The sequence below is a fragment of the Symsagittifera roscoffensis genome, chromosome 7 (assembly GCF_963678635.1).
Source record: "Symsagittifera roscoffensis chromosome 7, txSymRosc1.1, whole genome shotgun sequence".
NCBI lineage: Eukaryota > Metazoa > Xenacoelomorpha > Acoela > Convolutidae > Symsagittifera > Symsagittifera roscoffensis.
In genome coordinates this window covers 28,213,986-28,234,952 of record NC_087068.1, presented here as the reverse complement: position 1 = coordinate 28,234,952, position 20,967 = coordinate 28,213,986, and the positions used below count along the sequence as shown (strand labels likewise).

The 20,967-nt window shown below is 33.1% G+C and overlaps 1 protein-coding gene across 1 annotated transcript; it reads left to right on the top strand.

Moving 5' to 3' along the window:
• The first annotated feature begins 7,050 nt into the window (after positions 1-7,050).
• On the top strand, positions 7,051-20,735 carry LOC134851975 (trypsin-1-like). The gene is made up of 5 exons (XM_063868250.1): positions 7,051-7,174; positions 16,542-16,717; positions 19,229-19,390; positions 19,899-20,073; positions 20,545-20,735. The coding sequence occupies exons 1-5, from the start codon at positions 7,051-7,053 to the stop codon at positions 20,733-20,735; spliced, it is 828 nt and encodes a 275-aa protein (XP_063724320.1).
• Positions 20,736-20,967: the final 232 nt, after the last annotated feature.

Below are 20,967 nucleotides of genomic sequence, written 5' to 3'. Positions count from 1 at the left end.
GCGCCCTCGCCGAAACGGATAGACGTCAAAAAGACGCCTCCACAAACTCAGCCACAGACATCACAAACAACGCGGATAGGGCAATCAACGTTGGCCAAGGCGTAAGGCAATCCAGTCCCGATAAACAGTATCCAACAGAAACAGTTCAACATTGATTCGTCCGAAAAAACAATCCAAAAACAATATCAATCCAGCAGCATCTCTAGTTTTGTCCACGAAATGAGGCTTAAGGAAAATTCCCCCGAACTTATTGCCTGCATTAAACATTTTAAGACGATTAAACCAAGTGGCAAACAAGATACAATAAGCGTAATAGACCTTGTAACTCCAACCGACAGCCCGAAAAGAGAAACGATAGAGATGACAGAAAAGAAAGAAATCACAAAAAGTCACGAGATACCGGCGACAGACGAATAAAGCAATACGACCGAAGCGCATGAGAAGCAACAATGAAGATGAAAATGATGAAATCAGCACCGACACGAAGCAAGGCGAGGAGGCGCAAGCGAAGCAACACAAAAAACAATTGAAGGAACCCACTGAAAAGCTAGATAGCTAAAAGTCCCAAGGGGATACATGAACTCAAAATTTAAACTTTATCAGTCCCACAGGAACTCGAAACTCAAAAATTTCCTGTTCAGAGGGGGAATGTCATCCGGCAGAATTGGCATTAAGCTAGTGACGTACAAATAAAAAATTAAACATAATAATTTAATCTGTACCGCAGGTCAACTGACGTTGAGCGACAAGGCCAGTCCGTTATGCTAAGTGCACTGAACTCTCAGAACACGATTTAAGAGAATATGATTCAGTTATTTTTTATTCGTCATTGAGTTACCAACCTAGTTCCCAACCCGTACGGATTCAGTAAAAACTCGTACAACACGGTATGACATGAATATTTCGAAACTGCCCCAAAAATTACGGGCTTATTAGAAAAAACTTTTAGGTCCGAAATTATAGTTTTTTGATGTGTACGTAAGTTCAGACGCAAAAAAGTCGAGACGTATTCACTTTTGATTGCTTGTGCTTGTCTGGAACCTAAAGAGGATTCGAATATTGACATAATTTGTAAAAAAAAAAAGCTTTATGATACTCTATAAAAAGCTTTATGAAGCTTTATATTACTACAGTTTCAGCGATTCTGTCGAATTATTGCTTGAAAACTAATTTTTAGCCAGCTCAAAAGACATCTTTTCTGTAAGATGAGAAATACACAAATTTTCCGTCCTTTGAGTGGGCCTTATCTAGGTTTGATATGTTTTCAAACAAAAGAATTTGAACTGAACACAAACAATTGCGCGAATATAACTTTTGAAAAGCTGCTACCCGGGTCGAGGTCCCAGACTCTTGTCCACACTTTCGCGACGAAATTTTGCCATGTCAAAACTTTCCAGACCAAAATTAAGAATGTCCAGATTTTGCGATCAAAACCTGGCATTTCCAGACTTTCGCGACCATGATGATCCATCGCGACTTTCGCGACCGAAACAGAGGTGGCGCGACCAAAACATCGCGACTCATATTTGGTATGTCCAGACTCTTGCGACCAAGAATTGCCATTTTTAGATTTTCGCGATCGCCCCTAAAAACCTACAGAACATATGCACAGGTAAAACATCTTTTTGAAATTGAACTCAGGACAACAACTTTTTTAAATGTTAAACAAAAATTTTCAAAAATTGCCAGTTATAAAGTCTAAATTTGTCTGGAGAAAAACAGAAAAAAAACAGAGCACAAACTCGGTCCTTTTTTTCAAAAAGACAGACCAATTATTTAAATGGCTACAGGTTTATTGAAAAATTTGTGTGAAAAATTATTTAACACCAACACATTGAATTGTTGTTCCGAATTTTGATGAAAATGGCGGAATATTTGTGCTCGGGGTGGTTTATTTCTTCAGTCATAACTCGACCTTTCAAATAGCCATTGTTGTGTTGTTATCTTGAGCTCAAATTTTAAACAAAATTATACACTTGTGATCGTTTTTTGCTCACCTGTGATCACCAAGTTTAAAGACCAAATGTGGGTTTAAAAACCAAATTGAGACAATAAACGTGCGATATATTTCGCGCTATCAAAGCGTAAGCGGTGATTTAATCCATGATAGAAATCGTTCCAAATTGAGCTGAGATTTATTATTTGGTCTACTTAAAGTTCTGCTGTATGCAAAAAATATCATTTTGTTCCTTACACAGCGTGCCACAGGTAGCCACTTACACTGTAATTATGTATGAAAGTGTAAAAAATATCTGCATTTTGCATGATCTGATAGAAGCCGAAAATATACGAATTATTCTTTCGCAGAAAAAATCTTTCTTGACTGATCAAAAAATTAATCGGCCAAATTTAAGAAATCGTAACAACCAACATGGCATAATAACTTTTGAGCACTACGCATATGCTATTACTTTTTGGTCTATTTAAAGTTTTGCTGTATGCAAAAGATATCAATTGTTTCATACACAGCGTGAGTGAGATTAAATTCAAAAAATCTCAAAAAAAAACATTTTGATATTTATTTTTTTGAAACGGCATCGTTTTTTTTTAAAACGAACACTGCATATATCTTAACAGGCACTCGGAGCATTCTAGTTTTGGCCCTGAGACGAGCAATCTTACCACAACTAATGTTCAAAATGTTCCGACAAATTCAAAGGGAGTTTTTTTTATAAATCAAAAACTTCCAATTGCTGCAAACTAGATATTCAGCAGGACAAAATATGGGCAGAAAAGTTCTTGTAAAATTTAATTTACCAAACTTTACAAATTTAAAAACAATTGACAAGATAATGCACAAATTTGCAATGATCTTGCTAAAGTTTTCTGGTCCATGGGACTATGTATATTTAGAGAAGATCTTGAATTCCGCACTTCAAAAAACACACTTTCACAATATCTTTTCAAGATTTTCCAAGATTGAAACACTAGATAATTCGAGATATTGATTGAGATAGACACACACAGTGGAGGATTTAGAGGGGAAGGCGTGAAAAACGAATTAATTTTTTAGTTAGTGTTTTTGCTAAGATCTGATGATTTTCAAAAAAGAGAAAAACTGGTTCCGTAGCAAAAAAAATTACCGGACGAAAGAGTTTAGAAACAAATGTCATTTTTTGAAATATTTTAATTTAATTTTATTTATTGATTATATTCACGGTTTGTAGTCAATAGTATGCCTTAAAATCATCAACTTTTGTTATGGTTTTTTAATTATTGGTTTAATGCACACATGCGTCAAGGCAAATTATCTATGCTCATTCTCGTAATAGCTCTCCCAAAAATCTTTTTAGACTTGTTCTACTCCAAAAATGAATCTCATTTTGATTTGATATATCAATTACTAATATAATAATTTCAAGTTGTTGTTAGAAATATTTCACGTGTTTGAAATGCTGCACTAGTTTTTCAAATTTTGAAAAATGTTTTAAATGAGGCACTAGCTTTTGAAATATGGAAGTGAAATGTACTGAACATGTGCTATTTTTTTGCAATGTTTTTACTAAAGCAATCAGCCAAAACAAAATAGAAAAGACAATATGCATCTTATCCTGAAATCTTTTTCAAATGTGTGTTTTGTTAAATTTTTTAATATTTGTTCTATACTAGACAAGTAAAAAAATATTGCATCTCGACACTTGTTCACATCACGACACCGCGTGCATCGATCTGATTACAAAATTTCTCGCAGCAATATATAGCTTTTGCTTGTCTATTTCATAACTTTCAAAAAAAATTGTAAAAAATTGCAGTTGTTTTTTCATTGCTTACAGGTATAACGGCGCTAACAAAAGTGATCTTTTTTGAACTTCCATTCTGTGAGAAACCAATTGAACAAGTTTTCTAAAAATTCGATAACCGAGTTGTGTACTAATCAGGCAAAGAATACTCTAATTGACAAGTGTTTTCAAAAAATGTGGTCAATGAGACCATAGTTTGAGGTTGCATAATTGTAATGAAATTTGAATTTATGCATTATACTTTGCAAGAAACTCCGCTATTTCATCCTACGATGTGCCCTAGCATTTTCAACAAAAAGTGGCCATTATAATATATATTGCCGTTGTTGCTGTTATACTTGGCAATATATACTGAGCGACAATCAAAGTTCGATATCCCAGTTTTTTCGAGACGTTTTTTCAAGAGTTGTTTTGACATGCATGTTTGTTTTTGACTTGTTACAACATACATGGTATTTTCAAACACATTTCTGTTGAATCCCCTCTCTTTTCACAAATATTTGGATTTTTGAAGATATTCTTTTTGTAGTAGTCTGCGGAATTATGATTATATTATTCATTAATTTGATTAATTTTTATGATAACTCATAATTTTTCGGTTTTGGATTCTTCACTGAATTTTGTGCTGAAAAAATCACTATACAGGTGATTTAACACGCCGGATAAACTGAACTAAGACGCAATTTTCAGTTTCGTTTACATCGTATTTCGTTAACTTTAGCCAGGAAATGTTGAGGACAATTGAGGACCAATTTCACCAGCTTTCTTGTAATGCAATTGTTTTTGCAAAACTTTGAAACAAAGTTACACTTTTGAAATGAGTCATGATTTAATTTTAAACAGGTAGGCGGGTTCAATTAATGTTTATTCCTTATCACTTGATCCGGTTTACTTTTTGATATTTGAATCAAATGAATTGACCTGTTTTAAAGGGGTAATTTTTATTCGAAATTTTGCATGAAAACTAGTTAAATTCCAAGCAAATTTTGAAAAGCCTGACCAAAAAACACAACTCACAATTTTAATTTGTCACTGAAAAAACGATAAAATTTTATTTCTGAAAAAAATAAAATGTAAAAGTTGGTCTGTGCTGACTCTAATTTCCACCTAAATTCAGCAACTTTCTTGCCTTCTTAAGGTCAAAAGATTGGAAAAAAAACCAATGATAATCCCTCCACACATTTTTTCTCATAATCAACGTATTTTTGATTAATTTCAGGCATCAAATTAGTCATTTAGATTTACACTCAATTCTTTACTCTCTTAAATTCTTTACTCTCTTTTCAAGGTCCATTTTGACAACATTTACTTCAGTTTTGATCAAAAATTTTACATAGACCGAGAGCAAATGCTCAAAATTACTCTCAATGAAGTTACCTACATTTTGTTTTAAAGACTTATCAAGATAATCCTTGTCAAGGTTGAAAAACTAAGAGCCGACAAGGAAATCTGGCCTTTTCATTACATTTGTCAGTTTTTTAAAAGAAATATTGGTATTTTACATAGAGGGTAGCTCTGATCATTTGCTCTTGGTATATGTAAAAAAAAAGTAATCAAAACTGAATTGAATGTTGCTTAAACTGGACATTAAAAACAGGCATTTTGGAGAGTGAAATTTAAATTTGCGATTAATTTCGCCCACTAGTAAAGTAATCACACCGAAAAAAAAGTTAAATCCAATTTTTTTGATGCGTATTAAATGTCGTCCAGTATGTATAGGCTGTAGAAAACTAAGACACATGGCTCATTAAACCAAGTGACAGTTATGAAACAAAGAAGAACGTGTTTCCAAATGTTCCAAGCAACTGTAAATACAGAGAGAAAAACAATCAAAAAATTACAAATTTTGAGCTTAATATGCTTCAATCTGGTTGATCCAGTGAGTTGATCTTCGAACTATTATTCAATTTTGTTGCTATGAAATTTTCTAACTATTGATGTAATTTATATGGAAGAAATTTTAAAAAGTTGATGTCTTTAACAACCTTCGAATGAAGGCAACAGAAGAGTAGTATGTTTTTCATTTCTTTGCAGTTATAACTAAAATCGAAAAGTTTTTTTAGAGTTGATAATCAGAAAAAAAACCATGCTTTTGGGGACTTTTAAAATTTATATCACTCAAAGTTATAACAATTTTTGAGTAGACACAAGGATAGATAGAGTGTTCGAACTCTAGTATTTACAAAATACAAACAAAGAATGATTTTTTTCCCGAATTCGTGCAGTATTTTCTGCGTGGTAAGATCAGAGGATCTAAATAAAAATCATGACTGTCGAACCTGAGAATGTTCGACAATCATAGTAAAATAAACAAATTGGATAGCAGTTTTTGTCGAATAATGACTAGAAAAACAAAAGAATCAATGTGTGCAATCTGTTTCGATTTTTTTTTTCAGAAAATGTACTTTTTTTTTGAATCGTTTTTTTTTCCGAAAAAAAGGGCGTTGAAAATTCCAAAAACTAATTTTAATCAAGTAAAATTAGTTTTCAGGGCTTAAGTTAAGCATTAATAAGCTAATGCAAGCCTTCTCGCTCGCTTCACTCGCTCAAAATTTAACTAAAAATCAAAAATTGAAACCAGTTTTTCTCAAAAATGAGAATTTCTTTGAAAAATATTTCAAGTCTTTTGAATCACGACTGAAAGGGCTTCAAGTTTGTAAATCACTTGACCCATTCCGATGATTATTTGCGGTACCTGATTTTGCGTGAAAACCAAGAAATTCTTCCCGTTTTGAATGGTCAGAGCAAAAACTTAGATTTATTAATTTTAAAGTACCAATCTGCGCAACTATATATAGTAAAATATCGGGGTTGGGCCTGCGTTTCGTTGGAAACAAGTCTTCATATTAACTTTTCTCTGTAGTTATCTGTAGTTATAACTACAGAGAAAAAGTTTAATATTTTTAATAATGTATGTCTTAAGCAATAAAATTTGATCATATTCTTTCAGCTGGTGAAGAAAACTTAAACCTTTTGTCAGTGTTCATATGCAAGTTTTGAGTTTCAGATCGACACAGCTTAAGACATTAAGTTTTTTTGAAATAATAAAAATGAGAAGTTTCCTTTCGAATAATTATGAATCCCGATGTTCTGTAGAAATATCTCTAGAACAAGTGAGCTTCATGTTCAAAAAACTCCAAAAAAAATAGAAATGTGGGAAATATTAGAACAATTTAACAGTTTTTCTACAGAAATAAAACTAATAAGTTTTACCGTTTAAGTTCTCAGGATAAGACACATTGTCAGAATCTGCAAAAAAAAACTGTCAAACAATAAAAAAATGTTTTCAAAATAATCATAGGTCAGTGGCATGGTTAGTGATTACGACTACGACTACTTCCGAGGTCACTTCTACGACTATGATTACTCATCCGATCGGAATGAGAGTTCGACTTCTAAGTACAAATTGATCTCAAGCGACCGAATCATCAACGGCAAGTCGGTTGACATTAGCCAACATCCGTGGACTGTATTCATTAGTCTAGGGTAAGTGTTAATTTTTTGGGCTAGCTGTACAAGAATTCTGACGCCAACAATCTGAGTTTTTCGAAATTTCTAAATTGTAGGTCGTAAGGTTTTTGACAATTCATCAAAACAATCAAAATAAACCTTACGGCACGAAGCTTGGGTACTTTGGTAGTATAGTTCAGATCCCATTATTTGACTGTAGATTACACCGCTTTTTGCCAGTTATTTATTTTGTCGCTGAATTCTAGAATTTTCTTTGAATCAAGCAAACGCAATACTGAACATTTAAAAAATATTGCTCCTCTAAATTAAATTTTTAGTCACCCTTTTTTAAAAAAATTTTTCGTTTTCAACTACCTTCATTTTTATAAATCACCTTCGTTCCCATGAACAATCTTCATTTTATCCCTTGATTTAAACATTAAGAAGGTAAATAAATCACCATTTAAGAGCATATAAATCCCTTATTTTCCTTTGATAAATCTTTAAGACAAAATTGAAAATATAAATGAATCCCGCAATTGGAAATCAATTTGTTTGCGGTAAAAATTTTCACAGGGTAGCTCAGAAGTCATTGTTTAAGTCATTGCCTCTTAATCCTGCATCTATATACCTATAGGTGGTAATAGAATCCCGGGGCGCTGATACATGTAGAATTCAGGGGTTTTTGCACAGCTAAACCTGCGATATTTCAGAGAAAATTCAATAATGATTCATTAGAAAATCTTTAGAAAATCAGCGCAATTTTAACTTTAAACTTTCAAATGATATTGTGAGTTAATAAATCTTATAACTTGTACAGATCTAAGAAATGGTGGTGCAGAGGTAGCATTCATGTAAAAAAAGTTGATGGCTGCGGTATCGAACACCGGAAAGTTTCAAATTTTGCTCATTTTGACTGGTTTTTATCGTTGTTTAATCGCTGAAATTATAAATTTGCTATTGTGGCAATGAACATCGATAATTTTCTCTTTGTTTTCCACACAATATCAGGTATCACAAATACTCACCGAATGGGTCACGCAATATATCATATAAAAACCCTTTGAAAAATAATTCGAAAGAAATAAAAATATTTTAAAAGTTTTCTCAGTGTTGAAAAAACCAGTTTGAAATTTTTAAAATTTGGTTTGATTTCGAGCAAATAAGGTGAGAGATCAGGTTTGTTTTTTTAACCAAAATTATTTACCGCAAATAATTATCTTAATGGAGGTAATAATAAATCTTAGTAAAACACTTTTAGCCCTGATTCGAATAAAATTAATAATTTTGCAAAACGTTATTCCAGTATCGAGAAAAGCCGGTTTGAATTGTTTGAGTTTAAATCTAAATTCGAGCGAGCAGGCGAGCAGGCTTATTGTAGAAGAATAAGCCCTAAAACCTTAATTTAACTCCGGTAAAATTATTTTTCGAAAATTTTGTCCCATCGTCAGAAAAAGAAAGGTCAAAAATTCAAAACAATTTTTGCAAAAAACTTAAACAAAAAATTGAAGATTTTTTTTTGATTTTTTAAAAATCATTTTTAAATTAAACCGTTTCCTGGTTGGCTTGTTTTGTTCTGACTGTCGATAATGCCTAAATTCTAGGTATTCGCCAGCTCCATGTATGATATGACCAGCAAAAATAATCATCAATTAAAAAAACGTCTTTTTTAAGAATATCGTCGGAACGTTCTGTGCTACTTGCACAGCCACCGGCTATACATGTTTTGAAATGATAACGTCGCTTAAGTTAGAGACTTGCCTGATGGTTTCTTAGAGTCAATGATTAAGTCGAATAGCGCTATTCAGATCGTTCCGTTTGCTTGTTTTCAGGAAAAACTTTTCAGGTTGTTCATGCTAACTTTTAATTCTTCGTGATTTGTCCTTTCTTTTTTTTTGATAGTTATAATTTAATTGAAGTGGCAATAACGATGCAAGTTAGAATTAAAACTTTTTCGTTACAGTGAACGAAACTAAAGAAGTTCAGAATAATTACTTTCAATTGTCAATGAACCCAGTGAAAAGAATTACACAGGAAGTATTTCTTGTGAGGGAAAATATTTGACAAAAAACTGATGCTGAAAACTATTTTTAGTTTGATTTTTGATTTTATTTTAAAATGGTTTCCTAGTCATTGCTAAAAAGAGACAAACTTCACTCTTCCAAACCTTACTAAAGTCTCAAGAAAACGCCTTCAACTTTTTTTCGGTCAAAACATTTGTTTAAATTTCCGAGCGAAAAAACAACAAATAGAGTTGAGTGCGGTTCTCCTTAATTTGATTGAATTTTAAAAAAACTGAATATTAAGTTCAGAAAAAATTAAATTCATTTGCTTTAAATGCGAAACACGAGAGTGCACTTGTTTGTCTTCTTTATTTTTCTGTCAACTGAGACCAATACGCTTGTCATAAAAACACTCTTTTTAAACACCAAGATTGGAAAAACAATCCAGAAAAAATCCTATTTCGATGAAATTCTTGATTTTCTCTATTGTCTGTTGGTTATCATTTTGCTTCTCGACTTCAAAATATTTTTTTCATCGCCTCATAAACAATTAACAAGACTGCTCATTATCAGGGCAACGCCCTGAATGTTCCGATTGTCCCTTAATTCATATCGAACAGTTTTAAGGAAAGAAAATATTGGAAAACTCTAATTGTTTAACAAAATCAAACATCAAGTGTGAAAATTAATATGAGCAATTAACAGCCTCAATTCACTTTGAAACATTTTTTTTGTGCCGGATAATTTGCCACGCTTTGTCATTTCACGTCACGTTTCCAGCATTTTGAACAAAATCTTCTAATTAGGCATGAGTTAGTCCAGAACATGGCCAAATTGGCAATTTTCAACTTCCACAAACTTTGCAAAAGTAGATCGATGGTACATTATTATTTTTTATTTGATTTCAATTAGTCAATATTTTCAATAGGGTAAGAAACAATTTGTCAGAAACTATTATTTCAATCGCCGAAAATTGATTGAAAAAAAAAAACACCGCAAGCATAAATTTTCCGTTTTCTTTGAAAATGCAGTTGAAATTTAGCATTTTGTTCAACTTCAACCAATCATGAAAGAGCAAATTACATTGAAAGCTTAGATTTTGAGAATAATGTGCAAATTCTGGCCATATACAAAAACACCTAATAGGTTCAAGCGCGTTCCTGATAAGCTAAAAATACCTAATTGGATATCCGATTTCCACTTTCTAGTTATTGGGTTTATCATTGAAAAATTGTTATGAAGTGCTTCAGGAATCAGTGATTTGGGTTGACCTTGACAGAAAAACGCTTATCATGCTCCTCTATATATTTTTTTAGTGAAAACTTAAGCCGACAGACTTTTAAATGAAAATTAAATACAGCGTGGCGTTTTCTGACTATTTATTTCTAGGTTAAAGCTAGATTAAATCATTGTTTTGGAATAAAAACCAAGCGCAAATGCTACAGTTCTCATTTAACTGAAGTGTCAAGTTTCAAAATTCAAATCTTCGAACACCAAAAGTTGAAACAATTTCATAATGTTGCAACCAAAAATCGTGTGTGTTCACATAAAGAAGATGCCGACAATCAGCTCTGACTGTGTTTCTATATTCTATGTTTTATGGCTAGTGTGTAAAGCTTTGCTCCCAACAATGGCGCCAAAAAAATTACAATTTTGTCCGTCAGATGTTTTCATCAAATGGAAGTTTTTTTTGTAATGATATGTAAATGCTACTAATCGGAAAAAGAGGATTTTTTCGTTTTTCAATTTAGGAAAAAGGTGTTGATCATTTCTGCGTCAAACCGGAAAAACGAGTTGTGGCCACTAGCATCCAAGTTAAAGTTTGAGTAACCGGTATTTAATCGTAACCGGCAGTTTCCAAGAGATTATAACTCTTGCAGTTAATTATTTTTGCTGATTTTTCTTCCAACATGTCTCTTTTAAGCTATCTGTTATAAACTATTAGATTTTTTGTTTAGCCAAAATGTTATCACACTAAATTATATCTGTTTAGATATTATAACAATGCTTTTAAAATTTTGATTTCTCTAAATCTTGTATATTACTTGAGATATTTCCGTGATATAGAAAAAAAACGCTACCAAAGTAACTATGAAACTAAAACAGTTTTCCCAAAATTAAGTTGTAAAAAAGAAATGTGCATGTAGTAAAAAAAGAAATGTTTCAGTTAAGCTTGAAAATAACCAAAATTGAAAACAAGAAACAATGAAAAAAAACGTTTGAAGTTAAAATTGTTTCAAAAAAGGATTTTTTTAAAACTTCACGTTTAGAAAATTCTATGGAAAAAAAAATTCAAATTGGGCGAACATAAGCAATTGAACTATTTTATGGCTGGTTGAAATGGATTGAATGTCATAACAAAAAAAACGGAAATTGGGATGAAAATAATTTATTATAATCAATTCTAATTGTATCAAGATCAGATCGAATAATAGTCATATTTATAAATGCACTTATGAAAACCCTTGGAAAGATACGCACTTTTGAGATCAATTCAAGTTCATTTGCTAGAAGATATGCAAAATCTACTCTCCGATTTTGGGTTAGTTTATCAGAAAGTTTTCAATTTTACATTGGTCTTGGAATTCAAACGCTTTAAGTTAATCTGTTTCATTGCATTCATTGACTCTTTTTCAACTGTCTGTTGGCTATGCTATAAAGTACACATTCAGTTTTTGAAAATGAACTCAAACAAATTGGTGTTCGTTTTTTTTTTGGTCAATTTCATTCGATCGCGGTTTATCATCATGTGCTTTATTCGCTTTGTTGGTAGCCTAATTGTAAATTTGAGGACTTAAAGCAACGAATGTTCTCGAAGTACCGCAAATTTTTCCAATTTGGAAACTTCTATGAATGATTACTTATTTATAGCTCGTAGATGGTTAATCCTTAGTTTTTTCCTTTGTCATTTATCAATTTCACACACACTGGCGAGTGTCATATATGAGTAGTGCGTTTTCAAATAGGAGTAATTTGTTTGATTTTCTTTTTTTTACCGTTTCAAAGTGTCTGAAATTATTAAAACATCTAGTTTGCTTTTTTTCTTTTTTTTGTGGAAGACTCCTAAAATCTACAAAATTTCTGGGACAGCTGGAGCAGTTAAATACCGTGTGCTTTATAACCCGCAGATTCGTGCTTTGAATCTTGTAGTCCTTTATTTTTTTAAAATTGGTTTATTTTTTGATTTACGTTTTTTTTTTGCTAGCAGGTTAGTTGCTAACAAAAAAAAAACAAATGAAGAACAAACTTACTTCGAATAGTTGATTTGTTCAACGAAATAAAATAAAATTAATCCAAAGTTGATCCCAAAGTTGATCCACAAAAATTTAACTTTATAAATAACTTTTTTAATTCATTTTCCTTAGTCTCCACCTAACCTAATATGCTTTTAGTTTTCCTTCTAATCTTTTTCCTAACCTTAATGATTGACTTGAAGCCTGTAATACCATAAGCCTTCTCATCCTAAATTCTTTTTTCACTATCTACTGGGAATCAAACTCAGGTCACCATGGGTGCCTGTTGCGTTTCTTATTCCAATAATCAATCCGCTTTAATCTTTTAATTATCTTTAGTAACTCTGCAATTCTCCAAGGTGTGTTTCCGATAACTTCCTATCATAACCTTCCGTAACATTTGATTTACTCATTGAGTGTTTTTCTTATGAATTACATTAATCCATAGATGGTTTTTCATTTTAATTGGCTGAACTCCTCTTGAGATGGGTGACATAACTGCAGTATTCTGATTATCCAGCTTTTTCAATTCCATTCTTGGAGGGAAACTTAATCAGCCGAAAACTAGAAACTAAAAGTGAGAAAAATCAGCTAACTTTGTGCCAATGTCTTTTTTGAAGTGAACTATAGTTCAAATAAACTCAGAAAAAACTAATTGAATCAAATAAAATCAGACAATCAAAGATTAGGATGCATAAAATTCAAGAATTATCTCTAGCTTGATGAATGTCAATAGTCTTTATCACCCATTGAGCGTATTGTTTCAGAAGTGGACAACTTTGTGGAGGGGCAATCTTACGAAATGATCTGAGTGCGTTTATACAATTAGAGTAAAAATGATTTTAGTAACATGAAAATTAGTAATTACATACTGCATAAAATTATAATTGTTTCTTTTTTCCTGTAGCCTCCCGCCCTCCGCCTGCACAGAAGTTTTTCGGATAAAAATAGGTTATATTGACAAAATCTTGCAAAAAATGTTGCCATTATAATCGAAAATATGTCACCAATTTATATATATATATATATATATATATATTCTTTTAAAGCAATGATTCGTATTTTTGTTTCAAAATATAAAATCATGCTTACAATGGGTCATGTTTTTACAGGGACCATATGGGGAAAAAAGAGTTTTTTTGTCAATATATGGTGAAAAAATAGAAATTTTTTGGGAGTATATGGAGAAAAAACAATAGACTTTATTTCGATTACAAGGAGAGAAAAATGCATTTTCTTGGTATTATAAAGAGAAACAAGACTGCTCGTATCAGGGCGAAGCCCTGAATGTTCCGACTGCCTTTTAAGGTTTATGGAGCAGTAATAACATTAAAAAATTAAATGGGACCAAGTTAACATCCTCCCCCCTAAACACGTTAAGTAGATCTCACTTTTTGTATGTCAACCTTGAAAAATAATGGAAATTGAGAAAACTTTAAAGAGATATATATTTTTTGAAAATCGAAAGTTTAAAAAACAAACTCGATAAGATGAGACTTTTGGAAGCTCAATTCAAATTTCACAATTGAGGTCAATTCCAAAGGAAGTTGATCTGTTGATCTGCACAGCGATCTATTCACCGTTTGTAGAAGCGAGCATTCGCTCGTAAATCATATTTCGCATACATTTTCCGTAAACATATCCGTATCTATCACCCCCGGAAATCGATTTCAATGCTAAACATTCTGTCATTTTGCGTCATCAACGCGTAGGGCTGTTCTTGCTTCACATCCACCCGGGTTGACCCAAACTTCTTATCATACAATTTCTATATATGAGAAACTTCTTGTCATACAATTTCATAAATTCCATACGTACAGAAAATGGATTTTTTGTTTCTAAGTTTAATTTTTGAAAAATTTTGGTTGTGTTTGTAACCAAACACAAATGACAAAGACCTTGGTTTACTGAAAGCACCAAAGTTTGGACAATCATGCAGGTACAATGCATATAAAACGACCTGAGTTGTCTTCGAGCTGTTTTTTCACAAATGATATAACAAAAATAACAAACTTTTAACATTTGGCGAAATTTTTCAGCGACGATTATTTTAAAAATTTGAATTTTTAAATTATCAGACATTGTTCAAGGCATACATAAACACGCCCTACAAAAGAAAAAGGAATTTTCAGCGCTTTGAAAAAAAATTATGAAGCGAAAAGGAAAAAAGTCCCAACATTAATGTTTTCAGGACTACGTTATGCACACAAAAAATTAAATTTTGTATGCAAAAAAAAATTTGTTAAATGTTTGCATAAGTACAAGAATCGATTTTCGGTTGAAAAAAAAACAAAAAAATTTTTGGGCCAAATTTTCAAAATTACTTAATTTTGGGCCAAATTTTCAAAATTACTTACTTTTCATAATTTCATAATAATTTCTTTTTCACCCATTTTTCGAAATTGTATGAAAATTGTACGAAAAGCAATTTCCCACACACTTGATGTATGGAATTGTATGATAAGCATTTTCGGTGTAAGGAGGTCAACCCGGGCATATTGAACATTTCCATCAGTGTAATGATAATTTACACTCTGTAAATGAGTCGCAGTTTTTTTACAGAAGAAAGCGTTTGTTATTTAAAACCATTGACAGCGCTTGCGGACTAAATCCCCTAAGATTAAGTTCCCTGGATAAAATTCCACTGGATATGATCCCCCTGGACTAAACTTATCAGGGACCAAAAAATTCTTGGACAAAACCCCCAGTATTTATTTCAATATCCCCCACATTAGCATTAGACAAAAATGCAACACGGAAAACTAAATTACCCGCACTGAAGTTTCCAAGAAAATCGATCAAATTTCACTTTCCTTGTAAATGACTAAAGAATTGAAACTTAATCTGGTGGCCAGTCAATAAGCAGAATGGTCTAAGAGCAGAAAGGGTCCAAGAGCAGAAAAATTGAAAAACATCATCTTTTATACCATAATCGGTAAATTAAGTATCAGAAATGTCAATAATACCAAAGCAACGAACAATTTATGCATCATTTGTGTACTTTAACCAAGGTTTTTTAAAAAGTTTTAATAAAAAACTTAATGAAATTATTCAATTCATGCACAATTTATTCATTTTTTGGTGTTTTTTGACAATTCAAAAATTTGTTTTATCAATTAGTCCGTATAAACCAACAGAAGTCAATTTTTTTTCTGTTTTTCTGCTCTTGGACCCATTCTGCACTTGGACCATTCTGCTTATTGCTCCGCCTCCCTTAATCTCTTGTCTATTATCAATTAAAAAGAAATTGTATTGCTTTTTTAAAAAAAGTATTGAAATTCATTTCAAATCAATTAAAACCAATTAATTTTCATTTTATAGATAAAAACAATCAAGCTTCAATGATATTTGAATTTCGACGCACACAGACTCGTTAGCGCGTTTTTAACTAAAGTGTGTCACCTGTTGTTCAAACTTCAACTTCTTTGCTGGTCAACTTCGGCTTTTGTTACTTGTTATACTATGTTGCTCAAATTTTTTTTGCTTATAATCATTTTCATTTTTTATTTAGAAACTATGGGGAGGGGGTGAGGGGGTTGAAGTTGGACAAGTTTTAAGAAATTAACAAAAAAAATTGCAGTTTTTTAGTCAAAACCTTCTGAAAAGTGCACAAAAGTGGAACTTTTAACCTGTTTTTTTTTTTAAAATGTTATGGATGGTATTTTTTTTTATGTATGTATGTATGTATGTATGTATATATGTATGTATGTATGTATATATGTATGTATGTGTATATGCATGTACTGATGTAGGTGTAAACTGTTTTTAGGCGAGTATTTTTGACAAAGCTTTCGTGTTAAAAAAACAATTGGTCAATTTCGACCTATTTTTTTTTTTGAAAAATTGATTTAAAAAACAGCCGAAACGCTTGGGGAGAGTTCAATATTTACAACGGAGGTGGATTGGGTTTTTTGAAGGAAGAGAGTGGCGGGGGTGAATGCAAATGCAAATGCAAATGGGGTGAATTTAATCGTCTAATATGCGTATCAGTCGCATGGATCTCAGATCAGAGTCTTAAAGAATTCACTTAGATGTTTGGGCTCGTGACTCTTGAATTTCTTTAGTTTTTCAAATACTGTGTAAATCAAGTTCAAATATGTTTAAAAAAGTTTTAGTCGTGACAGCCCGCCACTGTGTGGACCCTGCAAAAGGAGGATTCTCCTCAGGAGAAGTGATTTACGGGTCCAGTTCCAAATACCCCTTGTATCAAAACTACACCATCGCATTTGATCAGTGGGATATAATACTGCACAACAAATCATACATTGATTGCGCACTAATTCTCTTGCAGGTATGATCAAGGGCGGATTTAGGGGTGGAGAGGGGGTGTGGGTGAATTGGGCGGACACCTCTTTTTTAGTGGTTTGACCCCCTGCCAAAACAAAGAGTCCCCCCCCCTTTGTACTATTTTGAGATATCCATTTTTGGTTGACGGACCCATAACATTCTTCGGCCCCATAATATTAATTTTAAGGGGGGAGCGCGCGACGAAAAAACGCAATTTTTTGGTAAAATTTTTTTTAAAAGTGCCTCAAAACGAAATTTTTGGTATATTTTTTCTCGCACCTGGGTATGATACAGATCTGAATTTTTAAAAACATCTAATAAAGCAATGTGCCCTCATAAAATGTTCAAATAATGTGATATACTTTTTTTAATAGAAAAACATGCTCCGGAGTTTGCGTTAGGCTTTTTGGCTCTTTTCCTTTTCCCCCACCTGCAATTTTTACTGAAAAAACTACTGTTTACATTGTCCGATCGTTATAAAAAATGACATGCGGATTGACTAGGCTGTGCCAAACATATTTGGTCTCCATTTTTAACTTTGTAAAACCACTCGTTTTACCATAAAATTGATAGATGTGTGAAGTGGGAGGGAAAGGAAAAAGGACCGACTTTTCAATTCGTAAATCTGAGATAGTTATGTTTAGTATAGACCTGCTATCCACCCTTTATTTACCCGGGTTGAAGTCCCACCGTTAATTATTGCTTTTTCTGCAGTATCCTAGTGATCGCTAATTTCCAGCGCTGATTCATGTATAATTCAGAGTTTTTGCATAGCTAAACCTGCGACATTTCAGAGCTATTTCAGTAATGATTCTGTAATAATCAGCGCTAAAACTTCAGAAATTTTGGCTCATTCTAGTAGCTTTCAAATGAGAGTTTTTATCTGATAATCTCTTTAACTTGATATAAGCTAAGAACTGATTGAGCAGAGGTAACATGCATAGCTACAAAGCTGATGGTTGCGGGATCTAATACGGGTAGTTCATTGTTTTTGCACTTGATAGTTTTGTATAGCTATTTCACCGCTAGAAATAAGCCAAATTAGCGATAATCTATCAATAAAATTTGCTATTGATGCAATGAACATCGATAGTTCATCGATGGCGATCGCTGTTTTTTCTCTTTTTTTAACGCTTATTTTCAATGTAGGCTCAACGCTAAGGTTGAACAATTCAAAATCCAGCAATCCAAAATGCATCTCATTTTCGCCTGGTTTTTGAGCGGTTGAAAGCCAAAAATTAATGATTGGAGCATCTTATTGTTCCGACTTTCGATGAAAACTGAAAATTTATATGCTTGTTGAGTTTTGTTTTAATCAGTCAATTGTTCAGTCAATCGAAATAACATTTTTCAACCAAAATTTTTTACACCCTATTAAAGATATCGACTTCCTGAGTTCAAATTTAAAAAGATATTATCTACCCTATAATACTTTAAAAATATATTATCTAAAACGATATTATAGTTCAGATTTAAAAAGATATTATGTAAAAAGATATTGACATTTTCTTCAAATTGGTCATGTACTGGAGTAACTTATGCGCGCTTTGAAGAGTTTATTGAAAGTAATTGAATATTTGTGATCGGGGTGGGTTTTTTTTTCTTCAGACAAATTTCGACTTTTTAACTAGCCAATTTTTTACAAAATTTTCTTATATCATTCGAAAGCTATTGCTGTCTTGAGCATAAATTTGAAATATTATTTCACTTGTGATTTTTTTTTCGTAAAGTTATGGGGGTTTAAAGATTGCCATTTTGGTCAATTTGGGACAATTAACGCACGATATATTTCGCTCTATTAACGCGTAAGCGAGATTTAATCCGTCTTAGAAATCGTTCCAAATTGGTTGAAAGAAGCTTATTTGCCATAATTGATTGGTTACAATTAGCGGAATTTATTTTTTTGTACTTTATTTGGCGTGTGGGGGGATGATTTCATAAAAAAAATTTCAAATTTAAGAACTTTTTTTTTTATTTTATTTTATTGTATTTAATTTTTATATGTTACTACTGCTCCATAAACCTTAAAAGGCAGTCGGAACATTTAGGGCTTCGCCCTGATACGAGCACTCTTGTTCTTAATGCTGAGAGGGTAACGCGAATTATTTATGCGTGGCGAATTATCTCGCACAACAAAATCGTTCATATTAAATTGAGGCTAGCTAATCAGATTGGTCGTATTGATTTTGTACAACTCAAAATTTCACACTTTGATGCTGTCCAAAAATTATAGGTTTTCAATAATTTTTTTTCCTAAAAACTATTCGATATGAATTAAGGGATAGTCGGAACATTCATGGCTTTGCCCTGATATACGAGCAGTCTTGGTTATTACTTGGTTATTAGTCTGAAAAATTTCGTCTGATTGCAACAAGCTTGAACCGTTTTTTCTAAAAATTTCTGCCGTTTATTCACTGATTTTATTTCAAAGGGAAATAAAAGCAGCTAGAAGGGAACATATATGTAACGAGTTTTAAATAAACGGCTCCGTGTTTATTACTCTAAATTTATTTAGAATAAGATGAATTTGGGAGTGAATGTGGGCCCGATTGCGCTTCCTGCCAATGCGGCTACTGAACCCAAAGTTGGGGATGTCATGGTTGTGACAGGGTGGGGGCTAGCATGCAAGGACCCACCTACGTGTAATGATCAATCCAAATTCCCGGAACTTGTTCAGGTAAGTTCTCACGTCACGGATGGTTGTTTTAATTTGTGTTAATTACTAATTTCGTTTCATATTACCAAACTCGCTGTGAGTTGGTGAAATTAAATGATCGTTAAAAACAATCTTTACGAGGGTAAGGCAACTTACAAGTTTTGTTTTCCCTTCTCTATTGCTAAAAACATCGAAAATTAAATCGGACGTGTTTCGCGATTCTGTTAACATTAAAAGTTATAGACAATTTGACAGCATTCTTCATTCAGCGACCAATCAGTACAATAGTAATCAATTCTTTTGCAATAGCAAGGAATGCTCTGTCAAAATGGCGGGTGGATTTGACATCATTCCTCAAGAACTCAGCGAATCATCACTCAATGAAATCCCCCCCCCCCTCCCGTCCCTGGTTCTTTTTACCGTAATCATGTTCAGTCAACCCTCGGAAAAAGAAGATCAACTCATATGTAAATTGTGGTATGCTCAAGATCAGCAATTTCATTTAAATACTCTGAACATTTCCATTTAGGAAAGAGACATTACCCGGAAGGACGATTCGTGCATCACAGATCAACTGGTTGCGGACACAGGATTCGGTCCGAGTCAGAAGCAGACTCTAATGTGTGGGGGAGGGAATGAGAGGGGCTACAAGGCAGATGCGTGTGGCGGAGACTCAGGGGGACCTCTTGAGTGCTTCGTTTCAGGTGCCCATCACTTCATTTATAAAAATCTCAAAAAACGAGCAACAATGTAATCTAGCTCTTTTTTCCTCCGACCCCAACTGCGAATATTATGCATGTTCAACTCTTGCTCTCAATGATTACCAGTTGATTACACAAATTGGGATATGGAAGAGTCGTTTGGTTAATCCAAACAAATTTAGTCTTCATTTAGCTAACCTTGTAATACCAAAAAATTGATGCCTATGTGAGGCGAGGGGATGGAAATAATCCATAATTTTATGCGAGTGTGCGCGAAATAAACTCCGACTGTGTGTGAACCACTTTTTGATTTTCTGGGCCGAAACCTCTGAGACTTTACAGACGATGATCTTTGTAGTTAGGTGTGAAGCAAACTCAAATGATTGGTTTATTTTGTGCTTTATTTTGTGGTGTCGGGCCTCAAAACACCAACGTCCGGTTGAAAGGTGTGAAGAACGCCTGTTATGTTCTTAGGCGTGCCCTACTTGTGTGGTCTGGTCACGGCCGGTCCAGCGGCCCCCGACTGTGGCCTCACTCCAGGGGCCTACACGAAGACCAATTTCATCCAGGTGCTCGACTTTCTCCGCAGTGGAGGGGTGTTGTACGGAAACAAAGACATGAACGTCACTTTAAGTAAATTTGACGACATCTTCGAAATAGCATAAAAGTAGAGATCACGTGAACTATCCTCCGTCCAGTTAATTGATCCAGAACGGAGATCGTTCAATTATTTATCAGTATATGTTTGTGAGTACGAACAAGCAAACTTGTCGAATAAGTGTCGCGGGCGTCTTAATTTCAGCAGCTGCCCGCACCGGAGTTCCATGGATAATAATCGATTATATTGGAAAAATGTTGTCTGAAATGTTGTCATTATAATCCATTATAATCCATTAT

Bases quoted from the DNA above. Each gene is read 5' to 3' on its own strand.
- LOC134851975 (XM_063868250.1), top strand. From the start codon at position 7,051: ATGGTTAGTGATTACGACTACGACTACTTCCGAGGTCACTTCTACGAC. The intron at 7,175-16,541 runs GCAAGTCGGTTG...AAAAAGTTTTAG, and splicing joins AAGCGACCGAATCATCAACG to TCGTGACAGCCCGCCACTGT. The intron at 19,391-19,898 runs GTAAGTTCTCAC...ATTTCCATTTAG, and splicing joins AATTCCCGGAACTTGTTCAG to GAAAGAGACATTACCCGGAA.